The following is a 21,515-nucleotide window of genomic DNA, read 5'->3' on the forward strand; positions in this document are numbered from 1 at the left end:
ATACTATTGTTATAACTACAGTTGATAAAATTAAGTTATCTCAGTTTGAAGTTGCAATTATCACGATGTTAGATACAGGGTCTAACTAAAATGTTTAGTCAAACTTTAATGGTGGACTCTACTTACAAACTAAAAAATGTTAACACGTGCCCGAGACGCTTGGTATTTCATTCCTAAGTAAGGTATTTACCTAGTTGAATTATTGTCATTATATAAAAAATAACTTGATGTCATAACCGTCATTAACGTCAGTAAAACTCGCCAAAATTGACTTATAAATTAGAACCAGTTCTTTGGCAGATTTATTGGAACTAAGAAATTTCAATTTCCAAATAAAACTATTGTAAAAACTTAAACCATAGTACACAGTATGACCATATAAACTGCTACGCCTTGTATTTCTGCCTACACTATAAAAAAATCACTCATATTCACGCAATTTTACTCAATAATGTATCAGTTTCTGTACACACCCGATTGAGTGAGGGAGTGAGTAAAATTTTACTAGTGAAACTATTGCGACGGACATGAGAGAATTTTACTCAAATTCGAGTTTCTGCTAACTATCAAGTGAGTGACTTTTGACTCTGTTCTGATTAAAACTATGAAAAACTAATTAAAAGTTGACAAGTTGACATTTTCTCTACCATGATTTAAATTTAACTATTATTGAGTAATTTTGTTTATGAAAATTTCCAAGCGGGTGGCACCCTAGAGCCCTCCCGCACCAGCCATTGCTGCTTCCATTTCATTAATATCTGGAGTGGCGTACCACTTCATATTCTTAAACAGTGGTTTCTACACAAATCTGTTTTAGGGACAATATTTTAGGTCTCGATTAATGAATTGGTTATAGTCTTTCCGATATCAATTGAAGAACCAAGAGGTTGGCAGTATGTACCAGGTTCGGTCGCTGACGCAGCAATTCGGCATTGAAATACATATTTGAAAAACTTGTTCCCATATTTAATTAGCCATACACATATACAGGTCTGGTTAAACTAAATGTGGAGGTGTTAGAAATGTATACGTCCAGTTGAAGAATGCGAGCGCGAGCAAACGAAATACAAACACAGCTGCATTGGGCCACTGGGCAATAAATCTCAGCTGTTGACAAGTGGTTGACAAATTGCCCAGCAGTACAGTGCAGAAATGCAAAATTTGGTGTGATTCAGGTAATTTTAATTTATTATAGGCACCTTCTCTTAATCATTGATATTACAATTGCGAAAGAAAACATTATATACAAATTATTATAATTTTTTACCTTTAGCAGAGGACTATTTTAGGAATGCTTATGAAAGTCATTAAATTTTATTGCCAAGCGTTTTTTTACATGTTCAACTGACTTCGGATAGACTATAACTGATCGGACGAATAGATTGCCATAACCTATATTGTACGTTACAGATACGTAAGTATAGGTAACAATTTAACTACTTAATCGTTTATTTAACCAAATATTAATCGAGACTCAATATGTTATTGTTTTTAATTATTGCAGTCAAACCACTGCACTTAATCATGATTTTCACCAAAGCAATCGAATTAACGAACACTTGTCCAGGGCGCTACAGGCCATACACCACGCCACAAGATGACCTAATGGGTACGATGGGAACAGACAAAGACAACGCACGACAACCATAGAATTGGGTGGAGTTACTCAATAATTTCCTACTATTTAGCTACAAGTGTACCAAATACGAATTTATCTGAAGAATTTGTTTAACGGGTACCTATATTTGAGCGAAAATCTTCGGTTTTAATTCAAATATTATCACAAATCAGTAAAATTGGCAAATTGCTCAATATTGAGTGAAAAAGGATTCACTCCGTAGGTACCTTTATTGCTTGCACTCATATCAATTTTTTTACAGTGTAGCCTCCCATGAAACTACTTCCGGGATAAATTATAAAAAAATTGTACCCCCTTGTATAACCTCAAAATTGATTGAAGTTTTGAACACACTTTAGTTGGAAAATTTGGATTTTTCTAAATTGGGTAGAAATAATAAAATAAAATTAAATGAGAACTCTTTGTATCTTCTAAACTAAATTACTTAACAGGGTAAATTTATTAGAAAAAGCTACTTTAATTTTACCAAAGAATACATTTTTCTTAATGTCAGTCTTCGATATTGAGTAAGTTTTTATTTATATTCTATTTTTTTGAAAAATTAAATGCCCTGTATTTCCGAAAAGTACGACTTGCAGACCTATATTTGTATGAAATTTTGTTTTATTTCTAAATAAATTAATTGTACATATAGTCAAAAGTTCAGAAATGAAAATAAGTTTGTTCCATTTGTGATTTTTTTAATCAAAATAGTTTGCAAGAACATATGTACCAAAAATGGGACCGATATCATCTGAATAAGGGGGATAAAAGACATTTATCCAAAAAGCATTTATTGTAGAAAAGAAATATTTAAATACATATCGTTCAACGGACACCGTTAATATTCGGTACAAAACGAAAAACGGTTAGAAAGAAGTCTATAAACGTCCCTGGCCGTCCACATAATTTTAGTAAAACCAGTGCGTCGACACGCGTTTTCTAATTTAGTGAGGCAAACACAAGGAGCCAGGGCCCTTAATGCCTAACAGAAACGCTTATGTTTTCATTTAGCTGAATTATGGAGGTCCCCAAATAATCTCAAGTAGACCTGTGTGTGTGTGTGTTTCTAGGATGGAGCTAAGCCGAAGCAGCTGACGATACGTTTATTTTTATGGGCCGTATAGATGGTATTTAAGAGAGCAAACTCTGTACAACACTGTGTGTACAGAGATAAACATGTACGCGCCAAGTAATTACCGACACCTTTAAATAAACAGTGTCCAGAGATGTTCAAATATTGGAACTGGCTGGCGTACAGTGTGCGGAAGCTCCCAATGCTCAAGCGGGTATACCTGGCTGCAACCGCCGTCCGACGGCAAACGCCAACTCCCGCATGCTTATCACGTTTTTTTAATGACGAAATATACGTTACTCAATCACTCATATTAATATTAGTTTATTACATGCGATCTAATTGACTACGTTCGAGTCATTATCGCTGTTATTTCCGTTTAATGAGATTTTGTGATGCGGTTACAATCCGCTAGGATCAGCTGCGCGCTGGATTATGTCGTCTGCCTAGGCATTTCCATACTTTTCCGGTGGCTGTGCCGTTACCTGGCTAACGACGCAAAAACGTTAATAAGCCGACACATTATTCCGCGCCTCTGTAATTTTGTCGTTACCTGCTTAAATCAGCCACAGGATGGATTATTAATTTCAATAGGTATATCTTAATACACTGGAAATTATGTTCAACAGGAATTGTTAATAAGTCAAATCTGTGGCAATGTTAAAGACAAAGAATTTAAGTTACAAATTTAACCTTAACGTGTATTATTTTTTGTTTTTATTGTCATTATATCTACACCATTTCCATGTATTTCTGAAAGCTTTTTGACAGTTAATATTATATTCAAGTTAAGTCATTTGTATTTTAGAATATGTTATATGAGGATGATATCCGAAAAGCGAATATTATTTTCTAAAACACAATTAACACTTTCTGGTATAGTCTTTCCGAAGTCAGTTGAACATGTAAAACACGTCTAGTAATAAAATTTAATGAGCTTCACATCCCCCTAGAAAAGTTTTATGCTAAAGGTAAAAATTATAATATGTATATAATGTGCTGAAAATTTCTTTTATATGTTCATTTACCAACAACACATTTTAATTATTTATGTCCTCAAACAATTTTAACAATTATGTTGATGGTAAATTACGTTTTGTGCGTTTCCAAAATACAGCATGGCTGTATCACATATTAGTAAACAAAATATCCCTCTTACTTCTCCCTTTTGCAATTGTAATATGAATGACTAATAGAAGGTGCCTATAATAAATTAAAATTACCTGAATCACACTAAATTCCACATTGCTGCACTGCTAGGCAATTTGTCAAACACTTGTCAACAGCTGAGATTTATTGCCCAGTCGCCCAGTTCGGCTGTCTGTGTACGCCGTTTGCCCGCGCGCGCATTCTTCAACTGGGCGTATACATTTTTACCACCTATACGTTTAGTTTGACCAGACCTGTATATGGGTATGGCTAAATAAATCAGTGAACAAGTTTTTCAAATATTTCAATGCCGAGTTGCTGCGTCAGCGACCGAACTTGGTACATACCTATTGGTTCTTCAATTGCGTTCGGAAAGACTATACACACACTGCTTATCCAAACCGAAAACCTAGTTTATTTTGCAATAATTCAACCAAAACATTGAAGACGAAATAATTGGTTCCAATCCATTGGTCAGTTTTGGTGATTTTTAGTGACCTTTAACATTTATTCCATAGTACTAATTTTAATTGCATTCTACAATTTTGAATTTTGGTATGTTTGGCAGTTTACACAACTGATTTTTATTCCAAGAGATAGGTATGTCGAACTACAATAATTACTTGATCAATTTCTTGAACAGTTTTTTGGGTCAAAAACTGGTTTTTACCAAATTGGGAGCTAATACCTAGATACTTAATAGTTTAAAAAATATCTACTAAGTGCGCTTTTTAATTTTATACCTCAAATCTAGTAATCTAAGAAAAACTATTACCTAATAGACACGTGACCAGCCTTGGAAATCAATTATCCACTACTTTTTAACTACGATTCAAGTATAATGTCTAATTTAAAACAGGTATACAGTTATAATGAATTTATAGTTAGAGTTATAGTGTATACAGAGTGTAACTAAAACGATTGACCAAACGTTAATGGTAAATCTTATAAATCAACGAAAGAAAATTTAACAAAATTAACTTGATGCAATGATTACGTGGTGTGATTTTTACTATTTCTCTTGAAATGGTAGATGTTATCACCACGCAGAAAAAACTCATTTTTGTAAAGCCTTTATTAGTCCATAATAATAGTGAGTTCAATTTTGAATATCTTGAAAGACAAATAAAAATTACAACGGAAAATTCCATAATGCCACTCCGTTTGTGGACAGTCAAAAACTAAAACTGCTCACAAATTTGATTGAAATCATCTTCTTTAATGCCGTGTATCTCGAAAATGAAACGTTTCCGGTCGTTATTCGTACCAAGTGCATTTATAAAAAAAATTCTGAGAATATTCGTTTCACTATTATTCTTGAAACGTATACAGTGTTGCATTTAAAACATTCAAATTCTTATGGAAGCAGTTTTTTTGTTACTGTGAAGAAAATGAAGATGTGCCAAAATCGACAAAACATAAACTACTTGTCCGCAATTTCTTTTTCTTGCGGAAAAACGTATTTTTGTTCTAAACAATGTGTCTTTGCTCTGAGTAGATACTGTACCAAATCATAAAGTTGCCTTCTAAAAACAGTTTTTGTGAAAAACGGCGCTGCGGACTGCGTATTTTGACATTAATTATTACATTATTTATTTTAAAATGTAGTAGTGAAGGAATTCAACCTACAGGCTTACTGGATTAGTTTTCAAATTTTATTTACCAAGAGCTGTAAAACACGATATAGGTGATCGTAAATTATAGAGTACAAATAATAAAATAAAATCATATTTATTGATAACCCATCTAATGTTACACTGTAAGATAAATATTTGATGTGTGTTTTAACACACTACCGTTTATCTGTAACGAAATAATTTATTGGGAATCAGGTAGGAATAATAAAATTTAGAGGAATTAATAAGACCTAGAACGTCGCCCGGGTCGTGCATTAAAATACGGTGTGCAATAACTCAACCAGACGCTTAAAACTTCAGATAAAAATTATTTCACCGTTTAAGATAAATAATGTTAAAGTGTAGTTTATTTACATTTTTATGTCCTGTGCATAAAACAACAAATTTACTTATTTTATGATGCCAGGGAAAGATTTTTTCTACTCATAATTTAACTGTAGTTCTTGAAATACTTACCACAAATTGAATTTCTCATAAGAGAACCTTTATTGTAATTTTTCATAATAATAAATAATTAATTATCACGGGCACACGTGCACTCAAAAAAGAAAAGTGGTGATTAGCATTAGGTATAGTTGTACACTGTACTAAAACTTTTATAATAAATATACAAGTTTTATTTAAAAAAAAAAACATTCATTTCAATACTCATTATTCAATGATTTTAACTGGAAAGCGCTTATGCATCTATGAAATAAAGGTTATAATATAAATATAAATTACTTCTATATTAGTACCTATGTGTTGTAGGCTTTATGTTCCATTTGCATAGTAGAGAAGATTTGTTGTATAAAGGCAAATATCCAAATCTGTAAAGAACATCGATCTGTATTGCCAGAATTATTCGTCTTCATAATGATTATTTTTCCGTTTTTAACATATAAAACGCGTCTTATAATGGTTAAGTGATCGTCACCTCTCGGTGCATAATCGGTTATGATCGTAAAATTTCCGATGTACATCGACTATTACGCTTCTTCTAGTTGGATGAGGATTAATGGGAAACATGATCTATACTGCGTTATGTGAAGTGGAGAGTTATGTAAGTGTAACTGTTTTATGGATTGTAATTGTTTCGTTTTTTCATATTTAAATCTTTTCTAAATCTATAAAGCTGTTAGAATCTCGTGATGTTAAGCTTACACAATGTGGAGAAACAGAAGGTTAACGATGACAATGAAGAGAAAGGGTAAAATTAATCAACCAGGGGATATAGACTTAGAAGACCTTTCAGGGGATGCTTGATTCTTAGGGTGGAAGAGTTATAGTGCAAATTCACATGTGCATTGCTACTAAGAAGACAAGCTGGATAGTTTTGTCATCATTTTTAATACCTAAATATTAGTTATATATTCACATTGGTATTTCAGCTTATAATTATAGTTCTACAATAAAATTTCCGAAAATTGGTGCCATGTTTTTAACTCATACAGAGTATACAACAGTTTAATACATTTATTATAATGAAACTTATAATTTAGTACTAGATGTTCTAATAACAAGTAAGGAACACTAACAGTTGTAGCTACCATTTCGTAAAGGGTATAAACAACGTTGTATATTAGTTATACAATAATTTAATAAAGCATATGATTTATAGTCACTATACGACAGTGTTACCAATACGCGTTTTTTTATACGATATTAACGTGTTTATCTGTCACATATATTATGCAATGTTCTTTAGAATTCTATAAAGAACAAAGAGCATTTCTGTCAGTGTAGAAACCGACTAAAAATTACCGTACGACCATATTTAGCCTAGCCAGTGCCATAATTGCTCTGTCTCTGGTGTAGTCTTTGGAACAGACAGTTTTCTTTTTTGTGTGCTTGTGTATCTAGTGGAATATTTAGTCAGTTAGGAATGAAAGTCATTATACCTACCAGGAAAGTCTAAAGTATAAAATTGTGTTGCAGTTTATTTGACATTTTTGTTGGAAGCATGCATAAGTATACACTTGGGGTGAAGAGGTCTTTATATCTTTAGCCTACCGACTATTCAAATCAAAACTGCAAGCGCTTTTTTTCGATGCAGTTAACATGAATGCGGCACTCATACCAGCATCGGATTATTTTATGCAACAAATGTAATTACGCAATAATTTGCTGCTAATAATTAAAGTCCAAACGGGCTGGGATAAATCAAAACAGAGAGTTTACATTTACAGCGGTATCAGACATTACGAATAAAACGACATTATGAATGGCGTGTCTATCAAATAGCGCACTGCAAGCCACATTCATAAATGTAGCGATTTATTTATGACGTGCCATCCTTAGATAATTTACGGGTCAAAGCATCAAGATAGCCGTGGTGGCCACACTTGCTCGCTTGTGGTTTTCATACGAATGTACGATGGATGCTCTTTTGTTCGCACTCGGCTTACAAGTTGCCGGCACTGTGTTCGGTGAGTCGACGTTCCATCGCGAGTGATTCCTTAAAAAAAAGTCCTATACAAAGGCTGCGTGTTGTTTTGAAATCCACTTCTAATTTATCTGAAATTCGTAAATTTCAAATAAATACTGTTTACTGATAAACAAGAAAAATATGTCATTTTTATGCGTCATAAGTTGTTTATTTATATTAAAATAATGGTAAAGTGGAATATGTATTTGAACCCTGACATGTTTTTGAACCGAGAATCGAGTAAATAAACAAGTAAGTCGTAGTGCGTAGATGAGACATTTCTTGTGGAATTATCAATGAAATAAAAAAATCAATCAACCAAGTTCATGTGTATAAAAGGAGCTATTAAGATAATTTTTTATATTTTATTGCTATGTAAACACGCAATTTACTGACCTATTATTAAAATTTTTAAAACATATTAACTTCTTGTTTGACAGTTTCAATTAAAAAATGATTTACTGTGGAGTTTATATCCTTTCAAGTTTTCGACAATTTGTAAATTATTTTTACTGCGATTAGAAATGCAATATATTACGGCACTTTCACAGTTTATTACAGTTATCAAAACTCTGGATTCCCGCCTAAAATAAAGTGTAGCCAGTCGCGACGCTTTCGTATCAGAAATTATCCTATGCTCCTCTTAACAAATCTTAACGAGATTGTTAATGCATAAAGCTTTATTAAGTCATTCTACATTGCTCGTTCCATTTAATTACTGTCTCTTAGTGTCTCTGTTGTGGTTCAGTTTAAGTAGAAGTGACGTAATGCGTTAAAAAGATGAATGTGAATTTTTTAAATTTAAAAAGAACAATCCAATTTGAGTCTCGTAAGCGCAATAATTCCATTAGAGAAATTTGCACAGCTCTAGCATTAAAAATTCCTGGTAATTGTTTTATTACTTTATTGCTTCATGAAAACTCGCAGGATAAAAGATTGCCGGAGTAAGCACTAATTTTGATACATTAGCACAACAATTAAGGTCGTTGGGCAAATTAAGGGATGATAAAAGAATGTAAATATGTAAATTCAAACTCATAACTGTGATTTGCTTTTAATTATATCGCTTATGTTAAAAAAAAACTGTTTAAAAACGTATTATTTTTTAAAGGTCGATTTATATTCTTATGAGCCTATCATTTTAGGTTAAAAAGTCTTTTAAAAGCAAAGTTCTACAACTTTTTAAGATATAGGGCGTTGAAAATGTTTAATCTAGATTAATAAAACTTGGGTTAATAGTGCTATCTATCTAATCAAGGACAAAAATTCAATAAACTGGCCCACACAATCTGTCAACAGCTGATGCGACGCAGGGAGTTTTAAAGACTCCTGAATATCATAATTATTATTTTTTTATAAAATAGTATAGGACTTGTTTGTTGTTGTTAAAAAATTAAATATGCTAATTGCAAGTATAACCTAACTAATCAGGAGTCTACACAAAATTAGTCTCGTCTAAAATTGTTAGTGTTTTTGGTTTTCGTAATTTTTTTTAGTATTTAATATTATATTTAAAATAATTCCCATATAATTTTTTTTGTGGAGCGAATAATTTTAAAAACATTTTAAATTTATTTAACTGTATTGTCTGATGTTATTTAGTTGTGGCATAGTTTCCGTTTTTTTCTTTATATTTACTGTGTGATAAATAAGGCTGTCAGAACTAAGCCGCGGGACATAGGCGTACCCATTATTTATTAAAAAGCAATAAATTAAATTGTCTACAATACACCACCATCACCAACGAATAGGAATTAATTACGCAATATCCGCACGATAACAAAGACAACAGTATATTAACGTAAGGTGAACGTGAAAACCATTCTGAGCCAGCAGCTCACGCATGTCATGGTTGACCAATTTGGCACGCCATTGAATTGCGGCTGTCTTTGGCAGCCCTAGTGATTTAAATTTGAAAAAATTGTAACTTGAAGCTTCAAAATGGTTCGCCTTTCAAATAAATCGGAAATATTCCTTATAACTAATTAGAAACAAAATGCACTAATTTAATTAATTACACAGTGGCGTCGAAATTCTGAACTTCCAAGCTTCATCAACCTTAGATAGACATTTTCAGAGATATTAGTGAACAAATATTCACTGCTGATATCCTTTATCATTTCTGTTCGTAAACGGGGTGAGCAATTCATAATATAAACAAATTAAATAAATAAATTAAATGATTAATAATTTGTTCTTTTTTGTAAATTTTATTTTTATAAAAAAACAATACGTATCTATATTGGGGTCTAACATAGTATATTACGTAAATAAAAAGAGATTTAACAATTCAGGTAAAAGATCCGAGAAACTAGAAAAAAACTGTTTTTCCGGTTCTTTTCCCACAATTGGAAAAACTGATTCTGAAATAAAAATAATTATTAATAAATACTTATTAAAATATTTTTCTATATACCTATATTTTGCTAGAATAATCCTGAACCTGTATGAAAAAATGTTTTAACAAAGTTTTTATATTCAAAATGCCCTATAACCTCAAATTATTAGGGTATAAGATCAAATTAACAAACAAATATAACATTTTATTTAAAACGACAAAAAGAAACAAAATCTTCGTTAGCAAACAACGAAATTAAAAAAAAAATGGTTCTTTGTAACTAAAAAAACGTTATACCAAATTTCAACAAAAAAAAAAACAAACTGGAAAACTGAGCTCAGGAAGAAAATATTGTTTTGCAAAGACGATCTTGCTCGTATTAAAAATATTCATAAGCTTTATCATTGTTTTAAACAAATTATTATTAAATGTTGTTTTTAATATAATTATTGCTCATATTAAACATATTCATAATCTTTATCATTGTTTTAAACAAATAATTATTAAATGTTGTTTTTAATATAATTATTATTTTTATATGTACAAACCTAGTGTCTAGAATCCTTTAAATATTTACGATCTTAACAAGAATTCAATTTTTTGAATTTTTTAATTTTTTTCGAATCATCAAAAAAATTATGCCTAATTTTTTTGAAAATTTTGGACCAAGAACAAATTGTGAATTTAGAAATTTTCAGAAAATATTAAAAATTGTACATTTGGGACTTTTCTTCTTTCATGTGCGTACTATTTGGTTGCGTTCAGGAATTTATGATTATGAGGTTTGTTAAGATTTTTGTGTATTTTGATACAAATATTTACATACCTATACTCCTCCTCTCATTTTAAATCTTTGGATGGGCTCACAAATCAGTGATTGGTGTGAAGGAGGGTTCGGTATACTATTATTCTACAAACAATATTTTACTCTTCTAGAACATGTTGTATTGACTGATTGATCTTTCTTGTTTCAGACATCCCCTATTTCCCCTACTGGCCCTAATTTTTGAAAAATGTGAGCTAGCGACATGTACGCCTAGAGAGCCCGGAGTCGCGGGGGGAGACGTGTGCTCGTCAGAGTCTTTCAACGAGGACATAGCAGTTTTTTCAAAACAGGTAAGTAGCCCTGCTCCCTTTACAAACGGCAGCCCAACAGTTGGCGGCGATAATGCGGTTGGAAACCGGGGGGTGTATGTTTGAAAAAGTTGTACAGGTTTATTATATAATTATCTCGGGTAGGCAGTATGTTTTATTATATTTTATTTGCTCTTGATATCCAACGGGCTTATCAGTTTGATTACCTTATCGCCTTCGATAAACACGAAAACACATGTAAAACATCTTTAGAATTTATATTATACTCGAAATAGCGATAAGGAATACACGCAGTGAATCGCTTATGCCGGGAGAGACCACTAGTCACATACTTATTTACGGCGCAACGCTGAGTACGGCCTTTTCGTCCGCTTGCGACCGTCCTCAAGTATGGGCAATGGCAATACTTGGAAACGTGTTCATCTAATCCGTCGTAGAGATTCTGTAATTGAAGTAATAAACCCCATAGAGATTCCTTACACGCATAAAACCATTTATGAAATGCCTCTTTACTTGTTTGTTTCTGAAATTTAATATATTCCACTATTAGTATTCTCCTTATTTATCGTGTCCGTTTAGCATTCACCGGACTCCGCTGAAATATATACAGTAATATTCATTAAAAAAATATCACTTAACAATAGTAAGAGCGATTGGAATATGAATAGGGAATCTCTTCCACGTTTCACTCCGTTTACAAATAAAAATACACATGTCTGTAATAATGCTACAGAAATATTTACTTATTTACTAGCTATTCGATAACACGAGTTTATATTCAAAGTTGTTTGTCAGGTTAACCATAACCTTATTGAATTTTATCTCATGTGTAGTGATAAAAATACTGCTGCTTCTGTATTGATCTTCTACTTAGTACACAGGGTCTACGTCTCTTATAAAAGATCCATTTACTAGGGGTTTTTTAAAATAAACATTGTGTAAAGCAGAACGTAAAAATGCCATTTGTACCTGATGCTCAACGGTTCGATTCATAATGTTTCAGCGGGACGATTCGAATCCAAATAACTGCTAAGATTTCCGAATTAGAACCCCGAGTTCAATCACATTTTTACTACTTTCCTTGTCTTCAGCACTTATGAAGCATGTTTGTACACAGAAAATAATATCTAATCAAGAATATATTTTCTTGTAAGTTCTCTTGAACCGAGAAAATATTTAAAAAAGTTTTACTTCGCTCAAGGTTATTTTATACTCAGACTCAAATAAACATTTCTTTGATTTAAAAAATTTCGGCAAAAATAATACTGAACTGATGATTTTATTAAAAAAATAAGAATTGTGAACGTTTATTGCATTTACGTTACATCGTATTTATTGGATATTTAGTCACCTGAAGAAAATTTTCAAAAATCCCTAAATAAATCATTGTATTTCAATAAAAAATTATGTTTATTTTTGCCTAACTATAAGTCTCAGACCGAAAAGTAGATAAATTAGAAATGAAAAAGTATACCTACATTGCTATATCACAGCATTTCAATAATTGAAATTATATTTAACCTTTAGAAATACCATTTTTTTGTCTTTATTTTTTTCTATTTTAACTACGTACCTATATTAGATTACTGAAGGTGAAATATAATAATAATATACATTGTCTAGCATCAATGATGCAAGATAACATTTTTTCCGTGTAACTTGTTGATTATTCCGAAGAAGGGAAGTCTCAGACTATAAAAAGTAGATAAATTAGAAATAAAAAAGTATACATTGCTATATCACAGCATTTCAATAATTGAAATTATATTTAACCTTTCGAAATACCATTTTTTTGTCTTTATTTTTTTCTATTTTAACTATGTACCTATATTAGATTACTGAAGGTGAAATGTAATAATAATATACATTGTCTAGCATCAATGATGCAAGATAACATTTTTTTCCGTGTAACTTCTTGTTTATTCTGAAGAAGGGAATAACCTCTCGACGATTCGAAAACAGTTGCTAAACACTTCGTGTGTGAAGTTTCCATTGATATTATAAAATTATTTTTATCCATGGTTCATACGTGCTAAAAATAATGTGCTATCTACTTGATCGTGCGATTCGATTAGGCACAAAATCGATTTTTAAACTTTTACTTAAGATAATACTTTGATAATAACTCGTAGATTTTCAATACATCTTAAACGAGTATAGGTATTTTAGCAGGATATAAAAATAAGTAACAATTCCTTGGCAATTTCTTGGAAATACGGCATCTTAATCAGGAGACAATTGTTTTTCTAAAAAAATTTGACTTGCAAGTAATATTTCATAATAAATAAAGGTAATATGATAACAAATACATTATAGGCCAGGAAAATGAACTGAGAAATGACCATTTTGCGCCTTTTTGTTTCGGCAAGCTGAATTCATCACTATAGATGCTAAATATTAGATACGTACAATAACATATTAGTTTCCACAGTCATAAAAATGGGGGGAAGATTGTTTACAAGCTGGTTAATTGTATAATTTTTAAGTAAATTCACGTTTTTCGCTTATAACTTTTTTCCGTTCATTTCCACGAGAACACAGTAAAGTACTTTTTTTTCGTCTTCAAAAGACCTACAAAACAGTTTGGAACTCCGTTGTTTTTCAACGAATGTTGACGATTTTTTTTTAACTTCAAGTTCTTTTCATAAGCTTTCCGAATATGTAATAATATATAACTATATCGCGCGTGCGTCGTATATTTCATTTTGCAACTAAGGCTAAAAAATAAAAAAACTTTCCAGGTTGCAAATTTGAAATTAAAAAAAAATGATAGATTTCAATGTATTATTATGAATGAAAAAAATCAGTGCGATTGTGGAAGATGCTCGGGATCGTCCAGACTAATAATTTGTTAATTTGTTTATTATAAGGCCATAACTTGTAAACTTTTCAACTTACCGATTCCAGATTTCGTGAGTTATTAGACAGTGATAAAGAATGAAAGAATGTGATGCCAAAACGTTCTGGTAATAATAACGCAGTTTATAAATGTTTAATTCAAAAGTCATAAATAAACTTCTTCTGTTTATAACTTTTGGTCTAATCAATATTTTTTGACGCTTGAGGTTTTGTAGGTCTTTTGAAGACGAAAAAAAGTACTTTACTGTTTTCTCGTGGAAATGAACGGAAAAGAGTTATAAGCGAAAACCGTGAATTTACATAAAACTTATACAATTAACCAGCCTGTAAACAATCTTCCCCACATTTTTATGACTGTGGAAATTAATATGTTAGTTTTACATAATATTTAGCATCTATAGTGATAAATTCAGCTTGCCGAAACAAAAAGTCCAACTCTATATTTCCTGGCCTATTATATTTCTCTTTAAGTGCAATTCGTTTGTTTTCCAAATGCTTGTTTTGTGGTTGGAGACATATCTAGAAACACAAAAATCAAATTGCATTTGAACAAATTCCATCGCAAAAATTTGTGTAGGTACTTCATTTTATAAATACAAATATTCAATAGGTATGCATTTCTTTTAAACGAACATGACTTGTTTTGTTTTGATTAGAAAATACATAATTTGGAATTATTCGAAAATATACATTTCATACATGATTACAATAATTAAGACAGTCTTTTTGCACAGAACGAAGGAAATATTATAATAATTTTTTTTCGTGAATTAGTTTGATTTCTCCTAGTTTTTCTTTATTTAGATATTAGACTACGTATCCACCAGCATACAGAGTGTGTGAAAATTTTATTAAGACTCGTTTTTCTGCGTTTATTAAAACAATGGCCAAATTAAATCATTGTTACGATGATTACGATTTATGCTTTCCCCAGAGACATTGCAACTGCTAAATTAAAAGCAGCATTATAACCACATCCCAACTTATCGAAGTGGCTCTCCTGTTTTATCGCCCATTTGATCTAGGTAGGCTATTTAACGAACCTGCCCGACGTTTCATTATCATATCCACTTATCGAAATCTTCAGAGCAGCGTATGAGCGCCCCACAAATCAACGCGGGAAAAGATGTTTCCCTCTTATTATTCCAAGTTTTCGAGTGTTTTCATTTGTCGAGGACCGCAAACTTCGACCCCAGGTCGTGTTTTGTAAACAAATCTACCGAATGATAAATAATAATGAGACTATTATCCAGTGAATCACATTTCGCCCCTTCTAACCCGCCTTAAGATGGCCACATAACCATTAAAGAGCCATTTTCCCCGAGTTTTACGTCTGTGGCATGTATCCCGTAAAGCGAAGCACCTTTTCATGCGGCTTTTACGTTTCTGTTAATTTTTCCTGAGCTATTTTATTCGCATTGATGGGCCGCCCGGTTTTTGACTTTATAATTAGGAGGCACCCCTTTGTTTGTGCGCAGCCGTTCAGGATAAATCAGGGGTATGAATTTGAATGTACGATTTAACGTATTATAATGGAAGAATAAATAAATAGAGGCAAATTTACACATTCAGCTGTTAAGAGGTGTATGGGGGAGAGTTTCCGGTTACAGTGGGGTTTTTAAATAGTTCGGGGAGAGCTTTAGAACCCTCGGTACAAGTCATCACCGTTGTCTTGGAGTTAGGAAGCAATTAAAGCGGAATTTCGTTGTGAGTTTTCAATTTAACGGTGCGGATAGGGGCTTACATTACTGCGCAACTACTTTTTTTAGCCACAGTTTGAAAGGCGAAAGCGTATTCCAGACATAGTTAAATTTATTAATTAATATAATTTGAAGGGTGAAAATTAGAAACGTGACAAAAATGAATTTCTGGAAAAGAAAGTGATACTTAATTTAATTTTACTATTTGTAAATACATATATTTAAAATTGATTTTTTCTCTATTTGGGTATTTTGCCGTTTGCTAAATAGAATATTAATTTTACAAAACTCTGCGCCAAAAGATCAATCAAATTAATCAATTTCGTGAAACCATGCCTGTCTAGATAAAAATCTCACTGAAAAAAGCAAACAAATAAAAAAATACACGGATCTAAATTACTTAACATTTCAAAAAACAATCTGCTTTCCTTGTCAAAACTAGGAATCATGCTTAATATTGAAACATATTCGTTATAATATATCTATTTTTTTATTTTGGTAATTGTAGCAAAAAGTAGTCATATCCTTTCAATTTTAATTTTGAATATTACCTATTATTGGGGCTGTTTTTTTCTCAGCCGACTAATATTTTGCATTTATTTTTTCTTATGGAGGTTCGATACATCTCTTGCGAGACAGGAGGAAAGCCTATGCTTATACACGGTAGTTTCGTTATAGTACCAACCTTACATAAACTAATTTGAGCGAACTAAATATAATAAATACGAATGGAATTTATACAACACATATTAGCTTGCATATATTTTTCGTGTTTAATGCACGGCAATTAACTTTTTATTTGAATAAAGGTGTCTATTTATTCATTAAGAGCTTGTAAAAATATGGATGAAATCTGGCAACATTGCCATTGCCATGGCGTAGTGGTAAAAGTTGTGTCAACTGTCATTACTGTCAACTGTGCTTTGCGCGAATTCCGTAAACATTAATGAACATCAAAGATACAAAGGAAAAGTAATGACTGAAACGCAATATAAAATGCATATGAAACAGAATGTGGATTGACGAGAAAAAGTAAAATGTGCAAACCGAGAATCTATTTGATATGATAACTATCAAGAAGCTCAGTGTATGATAGTGAGACGTCGCGTCGTCTTGTCAAATTGAAGATTGTGACAGAACATCAATACTGTTCGTTTTGCAAAGAGATCCTTTCAATTTTTGTTTCAAATTGCTATTATATTACATTAGATCACGAAAAATGTATTTAATATTTATTATTACTACATATGTTTTCGACTGGAATAATTTTATAGTCTATAATCGAGCTATTCAAATATAGCGCGTCAGTTGAAGCGTTAAATACAGCGTACAGTGTTGCCATATTTCCTTTCATTGGATCAGATGTTTGTTCAAATTTATGAAAACGTTATATATTCATTCTATTATCTCAATAATTTCATTGTAAGTACATATTTTTATTGTTTTAAAATGTTTAGTAATATTTAATTCTTTAATTAATTTTATTTTGCCCATCCTAACCATTTTTAAGAGCAATATTCACGTTTGAATAAAGTTTTTTCCCCAACTCCCATAAAAGCCTGTTTATAAGAGCATAATTTTTAATATCATTTTTCAAGAAAACTGTATTGGCAATCGATCTGATATTTTTACACGAGGAAGTTGGCATATTTATTAACAGATTTCAATGATTTTGAAAACTTTCTTACCATTTTCTTTTCGGTATCGAACCTCCTTAAGTCAAACAACAACAAATAGACTAGGGAGTTCAAAATAAAAAAAGTGAATTTACACTGTATCATGTAAATGCAATAAATATTATTATGCAGGGTTTCATTCGGATCTGGAGATGTACAGGGTGATTCATATTTTGATCCCCCTCATTAACTTTATTGTTTTAAGAGTTGGACGATTTTTTATGAAGTTTTTGAAAATGGTAGTAGAAAAACAAATAACTTTGTTAATTTTCGCTTTGATATCAAAATAAATAGCGTACTCTTATCTGATCGAATAATTTTTAGTAATAACATTTTTATATATTAAGGTATACACTATTTTTTTTATAATTTGTTATAAACGCGACGAGCAATGTACGTGTTGCAGCATACTGCATATTATTCTATTTTTAAAATTAACAATTGTGTCGTTTATAACAGTAACTTAACAAAATTAATTGAAAAATGTTGAATAAAAAAAAATAAAATAAATAGTGTACCTGAACATAATCATTTCTTACTTTTTTAAAAATATATTATATAAGTTTATTATAAATGCACGGTTTCAATCATTCAATGTGCCAACTTAAATTTCTAGTCACACTGAGATAGCATGTTTTCCAAACTTAATTTGAGATAGCATGCTTTCCAACTGAAATTTGAGATACCATGTTTTCCAACAGAAATCTGAGATAGCATGTTTTCGTACTAAAGCCTCGATATGGGAAACATAAACATCCAAATAGCTAAATCGTTTGTTAGTANAATGTGCCAGCTTCAATTTCTAGTCACACTGAGATAGCATGTTTATACCTAAAGATCTGACTTAGCATGTTTTCCAAGCTTAATTTGAGATAGCAAGTTTTCCAACTGAAATTTGAAATAGCATGTTTTCCAACCGAAATTTGAGATAGCATGTTTTCGTACTAAAGCGTCAATATAGGGTTTGTTGGGTCTATCTCTAACACTAAGCGAGATAATATTAAAAAACGAAAAGAAGGTTTTTATTTAGAAAATAAAATATCTTATAATTGTTAGATCGCTTTCATGCATATAAGCATATAAATATTATTAGACATTAAAATAAAGTATGGAGAATAACTTACTCTATTTTAATTCCTATTTCAATTTTATACTTCTGTGTAACCCATTTTAATTAAATAATAATACAAACTGTCAATCAATAACAATGTTATCATAACATTACTACCTGTCACTATCACGACCTACCATGAGTAATTGACCTCACAGTGTCTAATTAATGAGATCCAGTTAAAATACCTATACGCATTTTGGACTATCTCAATGTCCAATATGTCAAAATATATTGCAACTAATTCTAAATCTTTAGCTAATTGGAAAAAAGGCAGAAACGTTTGAAAGAGGTCTAATTACAATATGTCTTATTTTCTTAATAAAAAACCTTCTTTTCTTTTTTAATATTATCTAGCTTATTGTTAGAGGTGGCCCCAACAAACCCTATATGACTATGCTCGACAGGGAACGTTCTATCCAAATATGTAAAAATATACAGGGTGTTCCATTTAAATTAACAAAGTTAACACCCGCGGTCATTTTGTTCGGACTTCATTTATTTTTCTATTATCATTTTCGAAAACTTCGTGCAAAATCGTGCAACTTTTGTATCTCACATTTTTTATAACTCCTAAAACAAAGGTCAAAATATAATTAATCACCCTGTACCTATACCTATATTTTTATTTCTGTCTGCTCTTTTTAGTGTGAAATTTCTGTCTAAGGAAACAGTCTCATAATGAAAAATGAGCAAAAAAAAAGATGATAGATAATCATTCAATACAATATTGCATACATTACTTAGGTATTTATTTTGTCAATAGCCCGTTTGCGTTATTATTTTTCCTTTTTAGCCTGAATAATATTAAATTTAGAGATGTTAGACATAAACACTCTGAAATAACAAAAAGTATGTACCTTTTTAATTAACTTTTCAATTTCTTGGACAATCATTGAAACCGACCCATCCAATTTGACGTCATAGAAAACAAAAATTTCTATGAACGACGGTTCATCCTTTATAAAGATTTTTTTAAATTGGTCTCCCACACGTGCAATTTAGATAATTCTGAGGTTCGTTATCGCCGTTACATATATTGATGCTTGAATTAGGATTAGTGTTTGTATTTATAGATTTTTTTTCCGAAAAACGTGACGTAGACGCGATATTTCGGCGATATTACGCTACAAGGCTACCGAGATCCGTGCGTTAAGAGTTATATTAGCTGTCCGGCAGATGATAAGCATTTGGCACAATATAAAATATATAAATTTCTGGAGTGTTTTAGAGAGGAACGCCTGTACGCGATTTTGTTATGTTGTTTGTTGTATAAATTTCGTAGAGGCCCCTATATTTTAATGCATGTTAGCTATCAGACTTTAATTGTATTGAACCGGTGCCAAAGTTTCAGCGCGTACGTTTAAACAACATCGCGGAAGTTGTTCGGTGCAGATGAATAATACCTCTCCCTATTAGGTTTGGATTGTTTAGTCTTTGCCATAGAATAATACTAACAGAATGTGCTCCGATAATATAAACATTATAAGTGGGGTACGGGGCTTTGTTTTTGCGTCGTTCGGATCGCCAACTCATTACTGGCATTTCGCTGCTCGAGAACGGTTAAAATTGTCAAAAAACAAATGAAAGTCACCTTGTCAAAATAAAGCGCATGAGCATACATGAATAAATATTAAGCATAGTACTACAGATCGACACAAGCACGTTAGTCAACATTCCTGCATTTTGAAAAAGAAGTAGTAGGTATTAGATACCATTATACTATCAATCATTATAAAAATAATGGCTGATATTGAAAGTTAGATGGGTTTTCTTATTGTTATGCTGTGGCCAATGTATTTACTCGAGGCCAGTTGCAGACTTACGTTGCACATCTTAGCCTTAACTAGGAATCTTTGACCTGCCATTGCTGTTCTCATGCTAGGCTCTGTGGGGGCGGGCCCGCTATTAGAAACCCTACGCCCTCCCTGATATTCATATCGGCTACCAAATACAAAAACCACGACATCCGAAACCCGAAAAACCATCCTACTTTAAACGAAGAAGTTATTTTCAGTTGCCCATTTCAGCGGTAAAAATTATTTTAAGTTAACATTATGGGGCAAATAAAGTATTAATAAATATAAAAGACTTATAAATCAAAGTCAAAACATAATTATTTTTTTGTTTATTATGTTTCATTAGAATTCCTCAAAATATTATTAAAGTATGGAAATGCCTTTGCTGGAAATTGAAAGCTCCATAAATATGAACTTTCATTACTATCACATTGACAGTTCTGATGTCCAGTTTTATTTTGTTACCATGTTGGCAGTGCCAACAACGACCAATCTAGTAGCTAACTTCTTAAGAGTTGTGTATTTAAGAACAACCAAACGCCAATTTTTTTTTAATGTCTATTGGAAACACACAATCGATATGTATTTAGCTTTGCAACTTTTAGAAAAATAATTCCGTTGTTCAAAGTTGAAAATGATTAGATTAAATTTTTTGTACCAAATAGCTGGAAATAAAAAACATTTGCGCAATTTTTTGATAAAGCCGATTGTATTGTTTTTTCAAAACATATCTCTTCTCGTAATAGATACAGGGTGATTCACTATATTTTGACTCCCCCCATAAACTTTTTTGTTTTTGGAGTTATAAAAAATGTGAAATACAAAAGTTGCACGATTTTTTATGATATTTTTGAAAATGATAGTAGAAAATCAAATGAAGTCCACACAAAATGGCCGCGGATGTTACCGTTGTTAATTTAAATAGAACACCCTGTATAATTTTACATATTTGGATAGAACGTTCCCTGTAGAGCATAGTCATATACGGTTTGTTGGGTCCATCTCTAACAGTAAGCATGATACAATTGAAAAACGAAAAGGTTTTTTTATT

General features: G+C 31.5%; 1 protein-coding gene across 5 annotated transcripts in view; it reads left to right on the forward strand.

Moving 5' to 3' along the window:
* The window catches only part of LOC108911937 (homeobox protein homothorax), a 420,456-nt gene that overhangs the window by 18,238 nt on the left and 380,703 nt on the right, over nt 1-21,515 (forward strand). For all 5 annotated transcript variants that reach the window (XM_018717012.2, XM_018717015.2, XM_018717016.2 and 2 more), the window contains one exon: nt 11,199-11,340. In XM_018717012.2, coding sequence (XP_018572528.1) covers nt 11,199-11,340 — 142 coding nt within the window. The remainder of the gene's footprint in view (nt 1-11,198; nt 11,341-21,515) is intronic.

This window comes from Anoplophora glabripennis, unplaced genomic scaffold, assembly GCF_000390285.2.
Source record: "Anoplophora glabripennis isolate ALB-LARVAE unplaced genomic scaffold, Agla_2.0 scaffold405, whole genome shotgun sequence".
NCBI lineage: Eukaryota > Metazoa > Arthropoda > Insecta > Coleoptera > Cerambycidae > Anoplophora > Anoplophora glabripennis.